Source organism: Acinonyx jubatus, chromosome B2, assembly GCF_027475565.1.
Source record: "Acinonyx jubatus isolate Ajub_Pintada_27869175 chromosome B2, VMU_Ajub_asm_v1.0, whole genome shotgun sequence".
In the NCBI taxonomy this organism is placed as follows: Eukaryota; Metazoa; Chordata; class Mammalia; order Carnivora; family Felidae; genus Acinonyx; species Acinonyx jubatus.
Window position 1 is genome coordinate 134,457,752 of NC_069385.1, and position 23,061 is coordinate 134,480,812.

The 23,061-nt window shown below is 49.7% G+C and overlaps 1 protein-coding gene and 1 long non-coding RNA gene across 6 annotated transcripts in view; both read right to left on the reverse strand.

Moving 5' to 3' along the window:
• GFOD1 (glucose-fructose oxidoreductase domain containing 1) overlaps window positions 1-10,658 on the reverse strand; it is a 114,435-nt gene extending 103,777 nt beyond the window's left edge. Inside the window, exon 1 of one of the 5 annotated variants that reach the window (XM_053223173.1) lies at window positions 10,447-10,658. Coding sequence is in view for 2 of the 5 variants with exons in the window: in XM_015071377.3 (XP_014926863.1) it covers window positions 8,438-8,690 (253 nt within the window). In the remaining 3 variants the exon portion in view is untranslated. The other 4 variants (XM_015071377.3, XM_015071378.3, XM_015071379.3 and 1 more) reach the window with 4 other exon arrangements.
• LOC128315693 (uncharacterized) lies at window positions 1,837-7,864 on the reverse strand. Its single transcript, XR_008298737.1, has 2 exons — window positions 4,069-7,864; window positions 1,837-2,929 (listed from the first exon to the last, which is right to left on the reverse strand). It is a non-coding gene; the product is annotated as an uncharacterized LOC128315693 (long non-coding RNA).
• Window positions 10,659-23,061: the final 12,403 nt, after the last annotated feature.

A 23,061-nucleotide genomic window follows, 5' to 3' on the forward strand; every position in this document is an offset into this window, starting at 1 on the left:
GGGCCCGCACTCACCAGCTGAACTCAGTGGAACAGCTTCAGCACCAAGGAGTCTTGCCAGACCCACACTTGGGTGCCATCGCCCAGCTCACCTGGCCAGGTGGACTGGATCCAGGCAAAATGTGTATTCATCAGAGGGCTCCAGAGAAACAGAACCAACACGGGGTGGGCAGGTAGATTGGGGGGGGGGGGGGTGGAGAAAGGGAGAAGGGAAGAGGGGAAGGATGTGGGGAAAGTGAGGGAAAGAGTGGGAGAGAGGGGGAGGGAATGGAAGAGGAGGGAGGGACTACGGGTCGGGGAGTGAGGGCAAGGCAGGTTTATTTTTAAGGAACTGGTTCATGCAATTATGGGGACCGGCAGGTCGCCAATTTGCAAGGCAGACTAGCAGGCTGGAGGCCTAGGGAAGAGTTTTGCAGCGTGAAGGCAGTCCGAAGGTAGAAATTCCTCTTCCCCAGGAAGCTCTATCCTTTTCCTGACTCCTAGGAGGCCCTACGCTCACCACAGTCCGCCTCTGGCACGTGCCAAGCAGAAGGTGCTCGGCCGTCAAACCCCACGGAGCCGGTCAAGTTTATCCATTCTCTCATCACATATTTTACAAACACACACTCCCTGAACTTAATACTAATGACGACAAGGTTGGCGTTGGGTCGCCACACACGTGTTTCTTCTGTCCGCTGTTTTACTGTGGTTATTATAAAAGCGGCAAAGTGCTGAGCGTGTGTTTCAGCAACATGGCTAAAGAACCCACAGTATCCAGAAACGTCTACGTTTGTAAAACCTTCACCCAAGTGTGTGTTCTTAGAATGAGCACCTTGAGGGAGTGGGGCCCAGCTCGGGACGCCCGCTTGTCGTCCCTCCACCCCCACTTCCCTGCAGTAGAGGGTCCCCCACGGCATTTCGTGATGGGTCCCCCATGTTACAAGATAACCTCCAAAAAGACCGGGCCAGGGGAAAGCATTAGACACAAGCGGGGACAAGGGGAAGTGGGGACCGGTGATAACTGCATTTGGGAGTCCTAGCCACCATACTTGGCGTTCTGTCCACCACATGGATGCAGGAAGCAGAGAAAGGTGGTTTAAAGCAGGACAGGCGATGAGGCCAACACATGGAGAGAAGCAGAGCACAAAAACGATAAAATTCCAGGAGTTCATAGTTTCCAGGCGCCTCCTGAGACCTGAGCTATGCCCCTGCCCCGGAGTTCCGTGGAGGACCCGGCATCCTTCTCACAGGGGATGATGAATCTCCACAGGTGTGGTGAGTTCCTGGGAACACCATCAGCACCTTCTAGATCATGCATCTGCGAAGCAAGTACTGTATTCTCAGCAAATCCCACATGTGAAGCTTGGCTTATGCCCATTTCCTCTAAAAGAGGATAATAATAACTTTCAACTGTACTTTCCGACTCTAGCAGGAGGGAATCACCTCTTTTAAAAATATGATAAGCAAATCTTCAAAAGTACCACTGGTCGGGGGCGCCTGGGTGGCTCAGTTGAGCGTCCAACTCCTGCTTTCAGCTCAGGTTGTGATCCCAGGGTCGTGGGCTCAAGCTCCGCGTCGGGCTCTGTACTGAGCGTGAAGCCTGCCTGGGATTCTCGCTCGCTTTCCCTCTGCCCCTCTCCCCCGTTTGTGCTCCTGCTCTCTCATATTAAAAACAAACAAACAAACAAATTAAGTACCATTTGGAGTAGGTTGAAGAATTGATCGCATCAAGAAGAAATAGACTAACATTTATTGAGTTTAGGCAGATAGCGGGTGGCGGGCGTGGGCTCTTTACACACCCCCTCTCATTTTAATTGTCACACCAACCTTGTATGATTTTTTTTTAAAGTTATTTGAGAGAGAGAGAGAGAGAGAGCAAGCTAGGTAGGGGCAGAGGGAGAAGGAGACAGAGAATCTTAAGCAGGCTCCACACCCGACGTGGGGCTCGATCTCATGACCATGAGATCATGACCTGAGCTGAAATCAAGGGTTGGACGCTTATTCCACGGAGCCACTCAGGCGCCCCCTATGATAATACCTTTAAATCCATATTGTTGGCCAGAAACCTGAGGCTCGACAAGGATGTCACACACACAGTTGTGACCTGCCAACCTACTCTATCACCAGCAGTTCTGCGAATCACAATGTTGTCTACAATGAGAGGCCACGACGGCCCTCAATCAAAATGTGTAACTAATTGCCTGTGTATTTCCTTCTTAGTGAAACCTTTAAAACCAGCTATTTACTTCCACCATTTTTTTTTTTTAATTCCTCCCTAGTTTCAGCATCAAAATGTCCAGTTTCTTCCTCTGGCTTTTTCTCATTTCCGTTTAATCTTCTGCAGAATCGTACATTTTCAAAGCCAGATATCATCAGCAAAATAATCACTCAACTGCACCTAATTTCAGTCAGATGGATTGGGATTGGTGAACCTTGACTTTTCCTAACAGCACAGAGTCATTTCTGCCATGGACATAACGCCCCAGGGCGTCCTCGACCGTACAACAAACCCATAGACCCAAACCACCGCACTCAGTGCTGAGTGGGCAGAAACTCAAGAGAGAAGAGCACGTTGCCTTTTCCACCCTGTGTTCGGAGAGGAAAACATCCCGAAGCGACTTTGAGGGGGGAGCTAGAAACGCGGGGTTTGCTGGGATTTCAGAATGGTGACCGCCAAGTGCAAAAATGACGTCCGATTATCTACAGCCATATCTCTGCACGTGGGGCCATGACGACCATCCCCGTTTTCTGTCCCGGCAGCCCTTGTCCGCCTTGAGCAACTGCAGACACTATGACGCAGGGGTGGCAAAGGGCACGGAGCTGAGGACGCCAAACAAGTCCGGGCAAGATCCACGTGCAGCACCATCAAAGCTCAGAGAAACTCCACAGCCTTCGTCACCATCCCAAAGGAGCCTCCCATCCCGCGGAGAGGCTTCCCCCAGCTCTAGAAACTGGGGCAGGGACCAGGAAAACAGAGGTCGTCGTGTTACACACAAAGGCACCATACACTTTAACACCGTCCCCCCCCAAACCCCCTCGCCAGTTTAATTATTCACGGCGAGGTTGGTCTTGTTTTCCCAGAGGCACAGAGCCATCACATCTCTGTGTCCGGCTGTCCCAGCATCCACACCACCCAGCGGAGGGAGGTGGGGCTGGACAGAAACTCTGAATCTTGGGTCCCACCCTGGAATCTGCCTTTTGACAAGGGCTCCAGGTGGTGAGACCGCGTGTGAGTGTCTGGGAGACACTGGGCTACTGCGTGCAGGGCAAAGTGTGGTTTACTGATGGACCCATCCTCTTTATAACCTTTTGCCTTCCCCAAGCATCCATTCATTCATTAAAAAGGCATTCATTTGTCATTTAGCAAATATTTACAGGGTGCCTAGTAGGTGACTCAGCGCCTGGCACTGTCTAGGGGAGATAAGGCCACCCCGGAGAGTAAAGCAGTTGCAGGCTCTACCTCAAAGAACTTTCTTTCCACATGGGGAGATAAATACCAAATAAGAGAACTAGCAAGGGAAAGAGGTCATACAAACAGCAACAGCGCTACAAAGAACATAAAGAGGGTGCAGAGGGAGAACTGAGAAGTGGGGGAAAGGGCTTTTGGTTGGAAGAGGAGGATCAGAAAGGCCTCTCTCTTGACATAACATCGGAGCTGAAATGTGAAGTCAGAACGAGCTAGCCATTCAGAGGAGTGAGGAAGAACCTTCCAGGCAGAGGGAAAAGCCAGTTTGCAAAGGCCCAGAGTCAGGAAAGAGGCTGGTGTGTTTGCGCAAAAAGGCCCAAGGTGCTGGAGGGTAGTGAGCTGGGGAGAGTGGACAGTCACCAAGGAGGTGACAGGGATTACTAGGCAGGGCCACTCAGGCCAAGAAAGCTGAATGATACCCCAAGTGCCATAGGAGATAGCACTGAGAGATTCTGAGCAGGGAATGACACAGTGCCATCTATATATATAGACAGATAGATGGCACTCGCCTATCATATAGAGACTAGACTGGATAAGGAACAAGAGTGGACCTAGGGAGCCAGCGTGTGGCTCATTGCATACTCTAGGTGCAGCAGGGCAAGTTGGAGACAGGTTTTGACTGACCCCAAAGGCTGGCTGGGAGCTTGTGCTGATCTGGATACAAAAGGTGAGTGAGACCATTCCGGCGAGGAGGGGCAGGCTGGAACCTAGTTCAGAAGCCTTCAGGCACCTGGCAGGCAAGGAGCTTGCAGAGAGAGAGGCACACGAGGAAATTGACAAACAGCAATGTCACTTTGGGCGCCGGTTAATTTGGTAACATCTTTGTTAAAGGAAATGAGCACATACTTTTTGACCAGCCGCTGGCATATTTGTCCCACAAGCACGTTCGTGGATGCGCAAAATGACACAGGTTTCTAGGTTGTTCACTACGTGTTTGTATAAGCAAAAGATTGGGAATAACCCGAATGCTCAGTAATAGGGAACTGGTTAAATAAATGTTGATTTATCCATATGATGAAATACTATGCAGCCAAAAATAGGAAAAAGGATACTTTCAGATGCTGGTTTTTATGTACGTATATATGAGTGTGTGTGTGTGTGTGTGTGTGTGTATCTTTTCAAGATTAACATTGTTGCATGACAAAAGTATATTAACAGTACGTATGGTATGGAATGTTACCAGCTACGTAAAAAAGGTTTTAGAATTTTTCACCCACGTGTTTGCCACTACATACCCAGCCAGATCTTCAAAACTGGTAAGAGTGATTGCCTCCAGTTTGCTGCGATGCACTACGATCAGTTTGGGGAAAGATGGGGGGCATGTGGTGCTGAGACCACCGCAGGGTACATGAGGGGTGAGAGGGAGAAAGGGGGAGGCTTCCGGGAGGAGGTAACACAAGGGCAGACTCTTCCAGGATGAACAGGCAACCCTCACAAGGCAGGTGTTCCCGACACAGGCATGGACATATAATCAAACAGGGGTCCATTCAAGGGCACACTAGTAGTTTGGGGTTCAGCTAAAGCTCATGGGGTTCCAGAATAGCCAGCAGGATATGAGCCCGGGCAGGCTCACCCGAGGCCAGCTCTTGCCCGACATGCCAAGCACTTGGGACTCTTCCTAGAAGTGACGCAAGGGGGGCACAGTGACATGACCGAGTGTAAAGTTCTTCAAGGAAATTCTGGCAGCAGCATGGACAATGGAAGCAGGGGCGAGGAGGGGCAGGCTGGAACCTAGTTCAGAAGCCCAGGTACGGACCCAGTTCCTTCTCTGGAGGAAGCAATGATAGCGAAAAAGGAACAGATAGAAGAGGGAACTAATTCCACGGGTGGGGTAAACAGGAATAAAGGATAATTCTACAGTCTCACCCGAGCTACTACGATCTGAGAAAAGCAACTGAGGCAAAGAAGCAAGGTTAGGGGGTGGAAGGGGGAAAAAAGGACTCCAGGGAGGCAGAATGGTGGTGTTCAAATCCCAGCAGTATTCCCTTGAGCAATTCCACTCGGGTCCCTGGATTTTAGTTGCCTCATTTGTAAAATGGGCATCACAGGTATCTCAGAGGACCATTCTCATCATGAAATGAAACGTTTTCCATACTGCACCTACCATACTGCCCGGCACAGGTAGGTATTTAATAAGGGGCAGCCCTGGGCGCTGGAGAAACTGTACAAAAGAATGGTAGGAAAGTCTCTACAACAGAGAAATGCCTAGTTCACCCAAGTAGGGATTTCAAGGGAATTTTTAGAAATTAAAGCAGGATGCATGTGATTCTATTTTTTTAAGGTTATTTATTTTGAGAGGGAGAGAGAGAGAGGGAATCCCAAGCAGGCTCACACTGTCAGTGCAGAGCCCGATGCCGAACTCGAACTCACGAACCCTGAGATCACGACCTGAGCCAAAACCAAGAGTCAGATACTTAACTGACCGAGCCACCCAAGTGCCCCTATGATTCTATTGATTCCAAGTGTCATTCCTCGATGGTCCCCAGACCAACCCCTTCCCTTGACAGGCCTGAGACCAGTTATGAGTATGGATAGACCACAGACCACTGGCCACTGCTGGGCCAGCAACTCAAAGCCCTAGCCTTTGCCAAAAGAAGGCCAATTCACTAGGACCCGTCAAAACCGGCTTGTTTCAATTCCGGGCAAACTCTAGCATCTATAAACCCCAACGGCCAAACCAGGCCTGTAACTGTCTGGGGTGTTTCACTTCCTGTGTTGTATGTGCTGAACCTCTAACCATGACAGCAAAGCATACCAAGATGACCACCAGGCTGCATATTTGCAGGTACATCGTCAACGGGAGTGGCCTGGGGATTTTCCAGGAGAGATGATGTGGGGAATGAGACCAACATCCGGCCACATCTAAAGTCGATGTCCCCCTTCATTTTCGATAATCACAACCTATCTCAAGTTACCTGCAAAATCAGGAGTTAAAAAAAGAAAAAAAGCTCAACACTTCCTACAAAACATATACCCAAAACCCTATTCCTTAGTCATGCTTATTAAACTAAGTCTGTTTCTGAAGCCTCTTGGTTTGGCTTTGAAGAGGTGACTCATGTTAGTCTTGTCAAGGGAAAAAAAGAAGTCACGGGGATTACTGCAAATAAGAACAGAAGTATCCAGAAATGTATAATGTGCGCCCCTCCTCTCCAACCAAATGCTCTTTGGGCTGAAGTACAAGAGTTGGTCAGGAAACAGGGACATCCTTGTCCCCCAAATTGCCACTCCCCTGGTGATACGCCTTAGGGGTGCTGACCGACAGGGCTGCGTTGCCATAGTGGGGAGAAGCAATGTTACAAGGTCTGTCTGATATGACCAGGCATAAGCTCTTCAGGAGAAACTTGGTGGATACCAACTGTCCTAATAGATTCAGGCCACAGGAGGGTTATGACCTATTTGATAACGCACAGACCCACTGTAAGCACAGAGGTCAGCTATCCAACATATATGACACCAAACAGAAAAGAGAGCCCAGAACCCAAGGACATTCAATTCAAGGCCAAAGAAAAATAAACAAAGGTCAGAAACTTAATCAAATTGACAGGAAAACTGACAGGCTTGGGCAGCCTCCTTAGGAATTGGATCAGATGTCCCGTCTGAGTCCAGAGCAGAATGGCCTAATTTTTTTTAAAAAAATGGTTTTCTAGGAAGAAAGAGTTCTACCTTCCGGTTATAGGTCTCTGCAGTTAATTAAAATATACGTACATTTCATCTACCCTTAATCCGCGCCCATTAAAACATAAAAATAAAACACGCCTTCCCAGATTACATAAATTACCATGGACTTCTGGGTACTGTCCCTGCCCTTCCCTTGAAACACTTCTTTAATGTCGCGTCCTGGGCCATAAGCTTGGTCTCTTTCCTCATCAATAAAAATTCCAACTTTCAAGGACGGGCGGTACACTTTCTGGGCGGGTTCGGAGGCAGGGATACTGCTGGGATCGTCTTAGGTATGTGTGAGGACTGCCAATGGACAAAACTAAGCTTCTTTTTCCCCTGGGCACGGCAAAGTCGCGGTTGCTCTGTGCTGGGAGACTGTTCAGACTGCCTGGGTTATATAGGTGGGGGGACCGGATGGCCAGGAGCGGTGAGCCCGTTCCCAGCCTCCCTGCCCAGTCAGACCTGGGAACTTTCCCCACGGTTATTAAGGAGGGACTAGTACATGCTCCCACATGAAAGGGGCTGCGTGGGGCCTTTTCCCACACAAAGCACCCATGCCTCTGGAACGGCTGCGTTCGTCCCCTAAAAATTCAAGACCTGTCATTCCAAACCCACGCAGAAGGCAGCTCCTGAGCTGCCACGCTCGACAGTTAAATTCCCCTGGTTTTATCAAACCGGTCGTCACTAACCCACGACCTCCTGGAAGACGTCCCCATAAATCCCTCTCCCCCCGCCCCATCTAACCACTCCCGCCGTCCTCGCTTACAGCCAAGACTTAGTAATTCCAGCGGATCGTCAAATTCTAACCTCACACCAAACTAACAGCAGAAAGAAGCAAACTGGCCGGGCAGGACGTCACAGCTGCTCCGGATCAGGTAGTCTCCCGCCCTCAGGAAAACCAGACACACGTGTGGGGCCCTTGTTTCGGGTGTTCCCGGGCGCGCACTCGCCTCTCCCAGGCGCGCACCCACGCACACACTCGGGGCACTACAGGCACAGCTGGGGGCTGAGTTTCCTCTCCCTCCGAGCAGCCCGTGCCCAGTCCTCGGCATCCGATCCGCCTGGTCGACATCCCGGGAACACACGCCTCCTCCAGCCTCCGCGCTACACACGTGGGAAGGCGCGTCCAGGTGGTGCCAGACGGGAGGAGAGAAGTGCAGAGGCTGGGAAGGCCGGGGATGAGGAAGGAGGGAGCTCCGAGTGGCCTGTGGCATCTCAGGTCCCCGGGCCGGCGTAGATGCCTCGTAAGCCTCGGGGATGAAGAGGGGGCGAGAGCAGAAGAGCAGCAGGGAAGGAAGGAAGGCTGCAGGGGAGGGGGGAGGGGGTCACTCACCCAGGGTTTTGACAGCGATCTGCCTGGTGAGGGGCGGCGGCAGGTTGATGCACACCAAGTCCACGTCCTGATGCAGCAGCACCTCGTCAATGCGGCTGGTGTAGAAGGGGACGCTCATCTCCTTGGCCAGCTCCTCCGCTTCCTCCTGCGTGCGGCCCCACAGCGCCTTCACCGCGAAGCCCTCGTCTTTCAGCAGCGGGATGATGACACGGGCCGTGAGGCTGGTGCCGAACACGCCCACCCCGGGAAGCATGGCTGCTCCGGACCGCCGGGTTCTGCCTCAGCTCAGATCTCCAGTCCCACAGGCTCACACACCCCCGTGTAGCCAGTCCTGCGCCCGGCTCGCCGCGGTGCGCCAGCAGCCCGTGCACCGGGCAAGGCGCCCGGGTGCCGAGAGCGCACCGAGCTGCAGGCGGAGCAGGCTTGGGGCGCCTCAGTGCGGCGTCTGCTGCAGTGTCCGCCACGCGGGGCTCTCGTCCCTCCCGGGGGCGGCGGCAGGGACCCCCCCGGGGCGCCCGAGGCCCCGAAGCCCCGCGGAGCCCCGGCTCAGGCAGCGCCCCCGCCGCGGCGCCGGCCGGCTCCGCGAGCCCCGCCGAGGCCGCCCCATGGCCGGCTCATCCCCGCGCCCGCGCCGCCGCAGCCCGGGACCCGCTCTCTCCCGCGTGCTTTCCGCAGCCGGCGAGTCGCACACCCTGCCCGAGCACGGACCGGCGCGGCTGCGGGGTCCCCCTCTCTCCCCCGCCCTCGGCTCCGAATGAAATAATCCAGCGGCCACCAGGAGGCCGGCTAAGCGCGCGGCTCGCAGGGCGCCGGACGCGGATCTCGAGCTGCAGCGCGGCGCCGACGGCCACGACCCGGCGCCAGCCTTCTCATTCTGCTGCCATGTTCGCTCGCAGCGCGGCTCGGGCGGCCTCGGCCCCAGGCCGGCTCGGGCTCCGGGATCCCGCGGGGACGAGGGCGGAGTTGGGGAGTTTGGCTGTCAGCAGTCGGGTGTCGCCGCGCCGCCCCCGCCGCAGCGCCGCGCGCCATTGGCCGCCGCGCGCCGCCCCCGCCCCCGCCGCCCCGGGCTCCCGGAGCGCGCCGCGCGGGGCCCAGGAACCCAGCCCGGCTCCTCCCCCGCCCCGCCCCGCGCGCCTCCGGCCCCTCCGCCGCTTCCCTTTCTTCACCCTCACCTCCTCCCTCCCTCCTCGCCTCTTCCCAAACCCCGCCCCAAGCGGGCCAATAAATCCACCGGGGCGGGCGCGCCCTGATGGGCTAGGCGTGCGTCCCTGGGAGGGGGAGCGCAGGGGACCCAGCGAGGTGTGAGCGACGGAGCGGGAGCGAAGCCTACGTGCCCAGAACACACTAGGGAAGCTTTCCAGGCATTCTCTCTGAATCCTCGCGCTAACCTTAAGGTTATTGGAAACCCACTTAACTGGTGATGTAATTGAGTCCTGGGAAGGGTAAGTGACTCGCGCAAGGTCACACAATAGGTGAGCAGCGGGCCTGCGATTGGAATCCAGGCTAGGCTCCAGAGTTTGGGCTGCGGGCTGGAGAGTTCTCTCTCCTTCTAAGAGGTCTCGCTCCAGCCGCGCACCACCCCTGCCGCCGCGCGCGCAAGGTCCTGTAGCCTTCCTCCTCCCAGTCGTCTTAACAAAAGCTCTGCTTTCCCCCGCGAGGCCAGCCCCTGCTATGTGAGGGGTCCCCGGAGTGGCTGCGGCACGTGTGTCCACGTCTGGGTTCCGAGAAGAAGAGGACGCCCTGGCCAGAAGCTAGGCCAGTTGCTTGGCTTCGAGCTTTGGCTTCTTTGGCAGCTTCCCGTGGCCTCCACTCGCTGGTCTCTCCCCCACCCGCACCCTCTGCTCCTTTGGAGGAAGGGGGAGGGGGGCCGGCTAAAGTTGGCTCTGCGTCCCTGGAGCCCAGGGAATCCTGCGCCTGTCTGGTTTCCCATATCCTCCACACGGATCACACTGGCATGTGTGTAGTAAGCACTCAATAAACATTTGCTAAACAAATGAATGAATATTCACCGAATGTCCGCTGCGTGTCCACTTGGTGCTGGGATGCGTGAACCAAAGCTGAAAGGGACCTGGCTTCTAGCTCCAAGTCTCTTGAGAGGTCAGGGGTCCTGTTCCTCTCTTGTCTTCAGCACTCAGCTCAGTGTGGCACACGGTCCGCTTCAACGCAGGAGCGGAAAACGTGATACTTGCAAGCGTTTGAAGCAACTTGAAACAATCAGTCGGGCAACTTGTGGCAATCGGGCAGGCGCGTGGAGAGAGCAGGATACCAGAAAAGCTCGTGTGTTGCAATGAGGGGGGAGGTGGCTGACCTCAGGGCGTTAGAAGAAAGGCACAGAGGACACTGAGTGCTCTGAGTGGCTGCCAACGGCCTGGGAAGGTCTGAGACAAAAGGAGTATTGCCATCAGTACTGACAGGCTGCTTTTGAGCAGAGGTTTTGTAAGAACCAAGGCAGGAACGCCTACCAGAGTAAGGGGTGCAGGCAATGGGGTCAGACACGAGGCACCATCTCGGCACACCAGAGGCCAGGTCATAGGTCAGGGATGGCAACGGCTCATCCAGAGCAGGGGGGTGTGGAGCTTGGCATGGGGGTTGGAAGCAGAGACAGGGCACCTGGGGTTGACTCTTGGTTCTGCCATTTACCAGCCATGGGGCCTTAAGCGGATTACTCTATCTTTTGGTGCCACGGTTACATTACGTGTGTTAAATCGGGGTAACAATGGCATATACAAAGAGTTTTGGAGGATTATCAAATCCTTAGAATAGTGCCTGGCACATAGTAAACTCTAGATAAACGTTAAATACATATGGTAAATAAATATGGAGAGGGGTCTGTTACCAACATCATGCTTGATAGGAGAGACAGCTGTCCAAGGGCAGCAGTATCTAGCCAGTAAGAGAGAATTCTGTTTGTGTTCTTTTCTTTATTTTTTAAATGTTTTATTTGTTTTTGCGAGACAGAGTGTGAGCTGGGGAGGGGCAGAGAGAGAGAGGGAGACACAGAATCCAAAGCAGGCTCCAGGCTCCGAGCTGTCAGCACAGAGCCTGCTGGGGGGAGGGGATCCCACGAATCGTGAGATCATGACCTGAGTCAAAATCGAGAGTTGGATGGTTAATCAAATGAGACACCCGGTGCCCCTGCTTGTGTTCTTTTAAAGGGGACTGTACCCATAGCTGCAGTGTGAATAAAAATAAACCTTACTTCTGTGTAATATCAAAAGAAAATGACCACAAGTGTATAAAACAGACATCATCCCCATTTCATAGAAGACAAAACAGAATCCTGGCAGCATCTCAGACTTAGGGATCTAAAACAGAATGCTTCACTTCCAACCTCCCCCCCCCCCACACTGCAGACTGTTTCTCCCCCCATCATTCCCATCTTAACAAGTGGCACCACCAGCCCACAGCTGGCCAAAATCCTTGGAGGTGGCCAGGGCTCCTTTCTCGTACACTCTACAGTTGAGCATCACCAGGTCCTCAGCTTTCAAAATGCATCCAGAGTCTGACAGCTTCTCTGCCGGGTGGGGACCTGGGGTCCCCGTCATCACTGCCCGGACCAGAACATTCACCTCCCCGCTGGTCTACCTCCTGGAACCTTTTGTACTTCCCCACAGTCTGTATTCTCCACACAGCAGCCAGAGTGAATCTTTAAAAGGTAAGTTCAGTCACGTCCCATCAGACTTGACACCTAGCAGTGAATAAACCCCAAATTCCTCAGGATGTCCTGAAAAGCTCCTCCTGAGCCAACCCTCTGCCTCGCACATCTCTCCGCCTCCAGCCCTCCACCCCACCGCCTGTACTCCAGCACACTGGCCTCCTCGCCGTGCACTCTACCCAGAGAGCCCCTTCTTGACTCAGGGCCCTTGCACTTGCTGTTTCCTCCACACGCCCCCTTCCACGCACACACACACACCCCCCTTCCACCCCCATGTATCCACCTGGCTCACTCTCCTCACTCTACTCCGGTCTCTGCTCAGATATCACTTCCTTAGACAGCTTTGCCCAACCATCCTGGCTAAAATGACATTTTGTCACATTTCCTCCCTGTGTCTGGCTTTGTTTTTCTTCATAGCTCCTCTCACCGCCTTGCAACATGTAATATACCTGTTTATCTGTTTATCATCCGTTTGCCTCAACAGATTATAAACTCATGGAGGTCAGAAGTTTGTGTGAATGCCCAGCGCCCAAAACTGTATCTGGCGCCTGCTAGACACTCAATATGCATTTGTTGAACAAATCCTTAGATGTTCTTCTACCCACCAGGTTTTATTACGAAGTTCTGTACGAGTTAATGTTTATAAACTCCTTAGAACTATGCCAAGTGCCGTGCGCAAGAACGATTTAGGCCCCGGAGGAGCGAGGCTGAGTATGGCAGGGCCCCTGCCTTCAGGTTACTCATGCCTGGTGGCGGGTTGATACGAATTGACAATGGCAATGTAGCGTGACTCACACCATGGTAGGAACCTGCGGGGGGTGATCTGGGAGTAGAGGAAGGCTTCCAAGACTTGTAGCCAGAGGAGACAACCAGACTCAGGTTTTGAAGGACTTGCTGGAGTTAGCTGGAATAAAGAGGGGAGAATATTCTAGACTGGGGGAGGCTAAAAATAGGCAACTCAAGGGGTGCCTGGGTGGCTCAGTTGGTTAAGTGTCCAACTCCTTATCTCATGGTTCATGAGTTCAAGCCTCACATCGGGCTCTGCAATGACAGCACAAAGCCTGCTTGGGATTCTCTCTCTTTCCCCCTTCCCAACTCTCATGTGTTCCCTCTCTCTCTCTCTCCCTCTCAAAAATAAAATAAATAGGGGCGCCGGGGTGGCTCAGTCAGTTAAGCATCTGACCTCAGCTCAGGTCATGATCTCATAGTCCGTGAGTTCGAGTCCCACATCAGTCTCTGGGCTGACAGCTCAGAGCCTGGAGCCTGCTTCAGATTCTGTATCTCCCTCTATCTCTGCCCCTCCCCTGCTCACACTCTGTCTCTCTCTGTCTCAAAAATAAAAATAAATAAAAACATTAAAAAAATAAAATAAAATAAATAAACTTTAAAAATAGGCTAACTCAAGGTGGAAGGGTTTGCGTGGAAGAGGCTAGGACATGAGGGACAGTGGCCCAAAGACTTAAAGCAGACAGTGAACAATCAGATTGGAATTTTAAAGATTAAAAAAAAAAAAAATTTTTTTTTAATGTAATCGCTACACCCAAGGTGGGACTCGAACTCATAACCCTGAGATCAAGAGTCACACGCTCTACCAACCGAGCCAGCCAGGTGCCCCACATTGGCCTTTTACAACCATTACTCAGGCTCCTTTATGGAGGCAAATTGCAAGAGGGCATACCACACACAGCCCCACAAGGAGCCCACCGCAATACCCCGAGTGTGAAGGGAAACTCATGCATGGGAATGAAAATGCAGACACAGGTACATGAGATAAAGCAGGGCACTCTGCTGTGACAAGATGGAGTCTCCCAGGCCTTGCAACTAATTGGACATGCGAGGGGGGTGAGGAGGAGTTGGGGTGACTTCCCAGGTTGGAGTAGGTGAAGAAGCCGAGTGTCCATTTGTGTCTCACCCGGTTCACGGTACCGGGCAGGGGAGGATTGCTCTTAGTACACATCGATCCCGAGCTTCTGATAACATGGACCTTTGAACCCCAGTGCTTTTGCACATGATACCCTCACAAACATCTGGTGTTTATTCTTCATGTTCTTTGTGCGAGACTCTCTTAAACCTGGATCCTGAATCCCAACACAAGCCAGCGTTCTGACCTTTTAAACAGTTCTGAAAATAAGCCTAAAATTTTCTCTCCCCTCATTCCACGATTTATCTGCCAATCTCTACTGTTTGCATTTGGGTAAAGAGTTTAGGCCCATTTTCATGTCATTTAAGATGATTGTCATGTGACTCCAAAAAGAACATTCTAAATCTTTCTTTAGAAATAAAAATAGTGTGGGGGCGCCTGGGGGACTCAGTCGGCTGCATGTCCAACTTCGGCTCAGGTCATGATCCCATGGTTAGTGAGGTCGAGCCCCACATCAGGCTCTGTGCTGACAGCTCAGAGCCTGGAGCCTGCTTCAGATTCTGTGTCTCCCTGTCTCTGTGTGTCCCTTCCCCACTTGTGCTCTCTCTCTCTATCAAAAGTAAGTAAAGATTTAAAATGTTTTTTAAAAAAAGAAATAAAAAATAAAAATAGTGTGTGGGGCACCTGGGTGGCTCAGTTGGTCAAGCATCTGACTCTTGATTTTGGCCCCTGTCATGATCCCAGGATCATGGGATTGAGCCCTGCATCAGGTTCCATGCTGATCATGGAACCTTTTTAAATAATCTCTCTTTTTCCCTCTGCCCCTCTACCCTGCTCGCTCTCTCTCTCTCTCTCTCTCTCAAAATAAGAAGAAAAAAGAAATAAAAATAGTGGGGATTCATTTTTTTATTCATAGCCCTAGGATGATGATAAAATGGAATTTCTTCTCATATTAATTTAGTCTAATGGTAATTTTAAATATTTTCATTGTACAAGTCACTGACACATATTACAGAAATTTCAGAAATAAAAGGAATTCTACCTTAATCTCTCCAGCTTTACACAGCCACTGTAAATAATTTGGTTTATTCGCTTCCGCAATTTTAGAAATATTTTATTGTTTTAATGAAAAATAAAAGAGAAAATCTTGTTATCTAGCTAGATTTGTTTATTGTTCTTTTTGATACAAAGTAGAAATAAGTTTTGATCGTTTTTAGCTGAGAACCCATAAATGCCCAATAGCCTTAAAAATCTTAATATTTGTAGAACAAAATACTTTTGCTCTTGGTAGAAACCTAGCTTTGCCAAATGCCTTGCTGGAGATCCTGGGATTCTACTAAACATTTCTAATATGGAAAGTGCTGAAATTTATTCCTGGACTTGTCATTAGTAGAGTTTTAAAAGTACCCATTCAACATTGGGTACAAAAAACTGGGTGGCTCAGTCTTCTGAGTGACTGACTCTTGATCTGGGCTCAGGTCACGATCTCAGGGTTGCTGGGGTGGAGCCCCATGTCCGGCTCTGCATTGACAGCACGGAGCCTGCTTGGGATTCTCCCTCTCCCTCTCTTTGCCCCTCCCCTGCACGCACTCTCTCTCAAAATAAATAACTACCGTTTATTGAGTGCTTGCCATACATGAGCCACTAGGCTAAACCCTTGGCATGTATTTACTCCTTGCAGCTCTTGCTGGTAAGTACCATTATCCCCACTATACAATAAAGAAACCGCTACCTAAAAAAAGTTAACTTGCCTAAGGTAGGTCATAAAGGCATAAAGGTTTGACTGAAATCACCAGACTCCAAACTCACAGTGTATTACCACTGAGCCCTTGAACTTATGTTAGATACCACAGCCTCCGTTTCCCCCCCTGACAACAGGGCACCGGGCCCTCTAAAGAGAAACACACTTACATTTCTCCCCTATGTCTTTCTCTCCTTCCCCTAGCAAAGGCCAACAGGCTCCCTGAGGAGGGGTTCCCTAAAGCTGTGTCCAGGACAGAAAAATCAGTGCGGTGTCTGTGCTGTTGCTCCTGGGGACAGGGGCATGGGACAGGATTGCCCACCAGCATCTCTCCCCTGGACTCCTAACAGGCCCGACCCTCACGCTGTCGCTGCCTCCCACCTGTAAGTAATCAGAGCTTTGAAAAGCATTAGCCATTAAACTTCAATAATTAAAACATATTTTTTAAACGTAAAAATTGTCAAATATACCTCAATATTAAAAAAAAAATTTAAATACATATCAAGACAAAAATAAATAGAAATAAGACCACTGGCCATCTGGATTAAAACCCTCTGCTCCTTTCCTCCGGCACCTGCAATACTAGCCTAAGGCCCTCGCTATGGCCTCGAAGGCGCTCGGCTCTGTCCCTCTGTCCCAGGAATCGGATTCTTGGGCCCGGCAGGGATAGAAACGAGGCCAGACCTAAAAATCAAAGACACAGGGAAGGCTTTATTGGGGTCACAGATGGAGATAAAGGAAGACAGGGCAGCAACAGAGAGGAAGTCCTGCTTCCATACAGACAGTTCTTGTCCAGGGTCCCTCTCTGGTGCAATAGGCTAAGGGGGGGGGGGGGGGGGGGGAATACCTCATTCTGATTGGCTAGAAGGGCCTCGTCCTGATTGGTCGATATTGGCAGGCGACTCAGGCAGCTCATTGGTGCTTTTCCCAGCCTGAGTCTTCTGGGGTTTGTTTGTTTGTTTTAATGTTTTTATTTATTTTTGAGACAGAGAGAGATAGAGCATGAGCAGGGGAGGGGCAGAGAGAGAGGGAGGCACAGAATCCGAAGCAGGCTCCAGGCTCCGAGCTTTTCAGCACTGAGCCCCATGCGGGGCTTGAACCCACCAACCGTGAGATCATGACTTGAGCTGAAGTCGGAGGCTTAACTGCCTGAGCCACCCAGGCGCCCCCAAAGAGTCTTCTGTTTTAAGTCTGGCTTGTCTGTGGGGCCGCTTCCTGGTCACATCCTGCTTCTGTTCTGTAAGAGAAGACGTTGAAACAATAGCAGCTCACAAAAAGTGCCCCGGGTGCATAATATTTTTTTAATGTTTATTTACTTTTGAGAGAGAGAGAGAGGTGTGAGCAGGAGAAGGGCAGAGAGAGAGAGAGAAAGAGGGGGAGACATAGAATGTGAAGCAGCCTGCAGGCCCCACGTGGGGCCTGAACTCAGGGACTTCCAGATCACGACCTGAGCTGAAGTCAGACGCTTAACCTCCTGAGCCACCCAGGCACCCCAAGGTGCATAATCTTTTTAACCTGGGGCCTGTTTCTATGGTCCCTAACTGTTTCCCCTTCACCTCCTTTGTCATCCTTGAGCTGTCAGTTCTGTGTCAGTGACACTGGTGCCTTCTCCTGATTCCTCCTCAGTCTCGCCTGGTTCTCTCCTGCCTCCAGACGTCTGCACTTTCTGTTCCCTCTGCGAGCAATGTTGTTCTTCAGCCCTTCCATTCACCTGTTGGCTTGGTCACAGCCTCTGGGGCTCAACTGGCAAATCGCATCTTCCCCACCATATGCTGGTAGCTATTCTTTCCAACCCCCCCTGGCTACTCTCCAACACACCCCTGTTAATTCCACCCTCAGCACTTATGCTACCTGTGTGAGCTCGCTTTCTTGACCATTGCCTGCCTCCCCTGGCTGGGACATAAGCTCCTTGGGCCCCAGGTTCTTGCTGGTCTCATTCATCGCTTTATCTCCACAGCCCAAAACAGTACTTAGTACCTCACTGATACACCATAAATCCTCGTTGAAAGAATAAGTTTATCATCTAGGCAGTAAAACACTTTCTAATGTCGTGCAGTGGAATGGGAAAATGCTTAGAGCATAATGTCATGTTTAAAAAGCCAAAACAGATTACCTGGGTGGCTCAGTTGCTTGAGCACCCGACTTTGGCTCAGGTCATGATCTCACCAGGTTGGTGAGTTCAAGCCCCCCACATCAGGCTGTCAGCACAGGGCCGGCTTCAGATCCTCTGTCCCCCTCTCTTTGCCCCTCCCCCACTTGTGCCCTCTCAAAAATAAATAAAAAACATTAAAACAAACAAACAAAAAAAGCCAGGGCACCTGGGTGGCTCAGTCGGTTAAGCATCTGACTTCGGCTCAGGTCATGATCTCATGGCTCATGGGTTCGAGCCCCGCATCAGGCTCTGTGCTGACAGCTCAGAGCCTGGAACCTGCTTCGGATTCTGTGTCTCCCTCTCTCTTGCCCCTCCCCAGCTTGCATACTGGCTCTCTCTCTCTCTCAAAAAAAAATAAATAAACATTAAGAAGAAACAAGCCAAAACAATGTTGCATATATAATATTGCAACTCTATCTTTTTTGTTGGCATAAAATAAACATAATATGAAATTTACCATTTTAACCATTTTTAAGGATACAGTTTCCACTGTTGTGTGTACAACTATATATTTTTAAGAAGAAATAACCTATCAAATGAAAACAAAGCCACTTTTTTCTCCATGTCTGTATTTTCCTTACATTTAAGGTAAAGAAAAAAAAAAACATTGAAATGTTTACATGACCTATCAGTTCTGGTCACAGGCTCAGAAATTCGTTTCATCTCCAACTCCCACTCTGAGTAAATGAACTCAGTGGAGGAGGGAGCCTAAATGCATCTAGCCCTTTTACTCGTCCTTTGAAATACCAAAAGGAGTAGTGGACGCAACTAGGATACACAGTAACAGGTTTTTGACCTGTGTCACTCACGGGGCCAAGGGAAATGGAGACATCGTTTAAAATGCTACCGCCGAATCCGTAGCTCTTAGACTGTGAGGATGGGCTTAAAGGAAATACACCGGAGCCTGGACATCGCTGGCTTCTGTGGAAAATACAGAACTTTCTTTCTTGACATGTGAAAATCCTCAGGGCACTTGGCCTCGTCATGCCCCCGGTTTCTCTGAGAGAATGCTATGTTACGTAACTTTCTGCTGCCTCAGTCGGTGTGTTAAGGCATGGGGGCAGATGATATCATTGCTCTATAAATAAACAGAAAGGAAGTATGGTGCTTTTTCCGGACAGATCAATAAGTACACAAGAAAACTATTTAGCATCCCAAATCATTAACACATTGCCTACACACACAGATGAGTAGACCAGAAAAATAATACTCTTAACCGTCTTGCAGAAAGTAAATATTATTGGAGAGAGAATAACATGGCCTTTGCCATTCAGATTAAGAGCATTATTCCACTCCCTCAATTGCTGGTTTAAAGGGTAGCCACATAAAACAATATATGCTCCATTTTATTTTATTTTATTTTTTAGTTTATTTATTTCATTTTAAGAGAGAGAGAGAGAGAGAGAGAGAGCAGGGGAGGGGAAGAAAGAGAGAGGGAGAGAGAGAATCCCAGGCAGGCTCCACACTGGCAGCACGGAGCCTGACACAGGGCCCCATCCCAAACGCGTGACCAGAGTTGAAATCAGGAGTTGGACGCTTAACCAACTGAGCCACCCAGCTGCCCCTGTGTGCTCCATTTTAAACAGGCCTCTCCTGTTTATTAATTAAGGCAATATACAGAACCCCAAATCAATCACCTGAGCTATACATGTCTAGGCAGTGACACCGTAACATGGGCTGTGGCCTCGTAATTCTGTGGTCCAACGGAGGGCCACCCAAAGGGCCGAGAGACCCAGGGCTTATTCTTGGAGAGGTAATCCAGGCCACAGTGTGGCCTGGGAGAAAGATGGCAGAGAAAACATGTCATACAACTCAAGCACAATGAGAATGGAAGGAAACCAGGGTCATTCATTCACTCATTCATTCATCCAGGATGATAGCAAAATTATTTAGCACCTGGTGTAGCATAGGCACCAAACAATCCAAATGCCAATACCCTGGAGCATGGTCTTGGAGGTCCGCGGCTAGATCAAGCATCGGCACGTTATTCCTGGGTCATGGTCAGGCCCAGGAGACCTGGGGGAGAGGTCAGGGTGATGGGGCGGGAAAGTGGCACTCCACACTCAGCGGTGGCTGAGTGTGTCCACAAGAGGAACCACCTATGCTGAGATCGTTCATGCCAGCTACTCAGCAGCCCTCAGTTCGGCCAGGCTCGTGTACTGCCTGCTCTGTCCGAGTCCCTGAATTGCTCACTGGAAGTCTCCATCACGTGCCTAAAGGTGCTCATAGCCTCGTGTATCACACACACAAGCAGACAGACACTTGCGATGGAGTGTGGGCAAAGCATCATCGTGGAGGTAAACCACAGTTTTGTGGCAGTGATACGCACACACAGCAGGTGGGGGAGGGAGGGGAGGCAGAGGAAGAGTGGGGACAAGTTATGAGAAAGAAATAGGAAGTGCTTCTTGCCTCAGTTAATTTTAGATCCTCTATAGTAAGCAATGGAGGGACAGTCCCCATGGGAGCAGCAGCCACTCTTCTCCCGGGATTCTCTTTCTCCTTGGAGTGTCTCACCAGCTATTGGTACCACCACAGGGATCCAGCTGTCCCGCCCCATGGCCCCACTCCCGCCCTCCCCATCACCCCCTCCCCCACGCCCATGCCACACACATTCATCTTTTGTTTTTTCTCTCCACACACAGCCAAGACACGACTACAACTTTTACATTTAAGTTTAGTTATTTATTTTGAGAAAGAGACACAGAACAAGTGGAGGAGGGGCAGAGAGAGAGAGAGACAATCTCAAGCAGGCTCCACCCCAATGCGGGGCTTGTACGCACGAACTGCAGGATCATGACCTGAGCTGAAATCAAGAGCCAGACACTTAACTGAATGAGCCACCCAGGCGCCCCGACATGACTACCACTTTTAAACAAAGGGCTCGGAGCGGAGGCAAAGGGCTAGGAGCTAATGGCAGAGAAATAATATCGGGAATAGCATTAAACTTGAGAATGTGGCTTACAAATTAAAGCATATTTATCTTCAGCTCAGAACCCCTCACAGGGCTTTACCATATCATGGTATGCAGAGAAATAGTATTTGACAGTATACTGGGGTAAACCAAGGAAGGCCTCATGCAGCTGGGATGATCTGCCTGTGGGTCATCGGGTCTCCCAAGTAAGGAGACCATCTCTCAAGTAAATTGGGAGATCCCTCTAGCCCATCCCTCTCCACAGGGGTTGGTAAGCTCACTTGTGCCCCAACTGGAAGACTGCCGTCTAGCAGGAGAGTGCGCTCATGAATGTGCAAAATCACAGTCAGAGAGTAAAAAGGAAGGTAAGCAACAGAGTCCCTGGCTACCAAAAAGCAGAGCAACAATGCTTAAGGAGGAAAGCCTTGTCTATGAGAATCCAAACTAAGAAAATTAGAAGTCCAAAAAAAAGTTCTTGCCCCAAGGAATATCTGATGACAATTTTCCTAGCTAAAAGAAAGAACCTCCCCCACAAGGACTCATATGGAACTTAAAGGAAAGGCTGGTTGCAGAACCAAGACCTTCTCTCTAACCAATACCAACCTCCGGCCAAGCTAAATCAATATTCAATTCACTTTAATTCAATCCAATCTGATCTAATCAGATAACATCCCTAGTGAAAGAACCCTATCAGGTATCGGCAAAGGAGAAATACTTGAAATAGGAAGGGCCCAGTTAACCAGTGGGTCACAACTGTGCTGTCTCGGCAGAGGCTACTTCTCTGTCACCTACTGGGTCACTAGGAATGCAAAGGCAGTGGCACAGCTGGCACGTATACTGTCCTGCTGTTCCAGCATTTCCAAGGGCAGGACTGTTACATTAGACCCTCCCCCACCTGGGGGTCAGAGAGGTAGTTTGTTTTTCCAGGACTACATAGTTGCTGTAGCGTTTGATTTCCCGGGATCGTACTCAGGTTCTGCTTCTCGAACTCTTCCCTTCCTGATAAGATGAGGTTTCTGAGACATAGACACTTTTTCACTCCTCTTTTCCAAACAGTAAGCTATTTATCAGTAAAACAGCAGTCATACTGAGAAATAATAATGGATATGTCGAGAGAATCTTTGCCCAACAAATACAGAATGCATAGCCTTTGTAAGCCCACCCAGAATGTTTACACACTTGACCATTTGTTCAGCCACACAGGAAATCACAACAAATTCCAAAGGACTGATGTCATACAGATCATGTTCCTGCACCACAATGCACTGAAAATAGAACCCAACAGTAGACATTTATTCTCCCATCCTATAAATTTGACAATAAGAAATATCATTCCAAATAATCTCGGAGTCAAAAACGAAACCATAATGAAAATGAAAAATGTTTAGAAATGATACATGAAGAAAGGATAGATATCAAAATATATGAGGTACAGATAAAATGGTATTCAAGGGGAAATTTAAATCTTAAACACATTTTTTAAGAAAACAAAAGAGATGGGACTCCTGGATGACTCAGTCAGTTAAACATCTGACTCTTGATTTCAGCTGGGATCCTGATCTCATGGTTCGTGAGATCGAGCATCAGGATCTGTGCTGACGGTGCAGAGCCTGCTTGGGATCCTCTCCCTCCTGCTCTCTCTGCTCCTCCCCCACTCACTCTCTTTCTCTCTTTCTCTCAAAAAATAAAAAAACCAAAAATTTAAAGCATACATTTAAAAAAACAGAAAACAAAAGAGATTTGAAAATTAATGAACTAAGCATTCAACTGAATGATCTATAAAGTAAAGAATCTAGGAGAAAAGAGAAATTAATACAAAACACGAATAACAGTATCTAAAACCAAGAATTTAAGAATTATCAATGAAAGCAAAAGATTGTTGATTAAAAGAATAATAGACAAATCTTTGGAAAGACTAAGTTGAGAAAACAAAAAAGGCAAGATAAACAATATTAGGGACAAAAAAATGCCATAAACAAATTTGTTGCCTATATTTTTGAAAATGTTCATGAAATGGACACCTTTACAGAAAAACATAAATTACAGAAGTGACCCAAGAAGAAATAGAAAATATGAATATGCCAATAACTATGAAAATAATTGAATGGCTGTAAATATCTCTTCTGCTACAGGTTCAAACAACTCAACAGGCAAGTTTTTCTAAACCTTCTAGGAACACATAATTCTTAAATTTTTTTTTAACATTTTTATTTTATCTTTCGAGAGACAGAGACAGACACAGTGCTAGTTGGGGAGGGGCAGAGAGAGAGGGAGACACAGAATCTGAAGCAGGTTCCAGGCTCT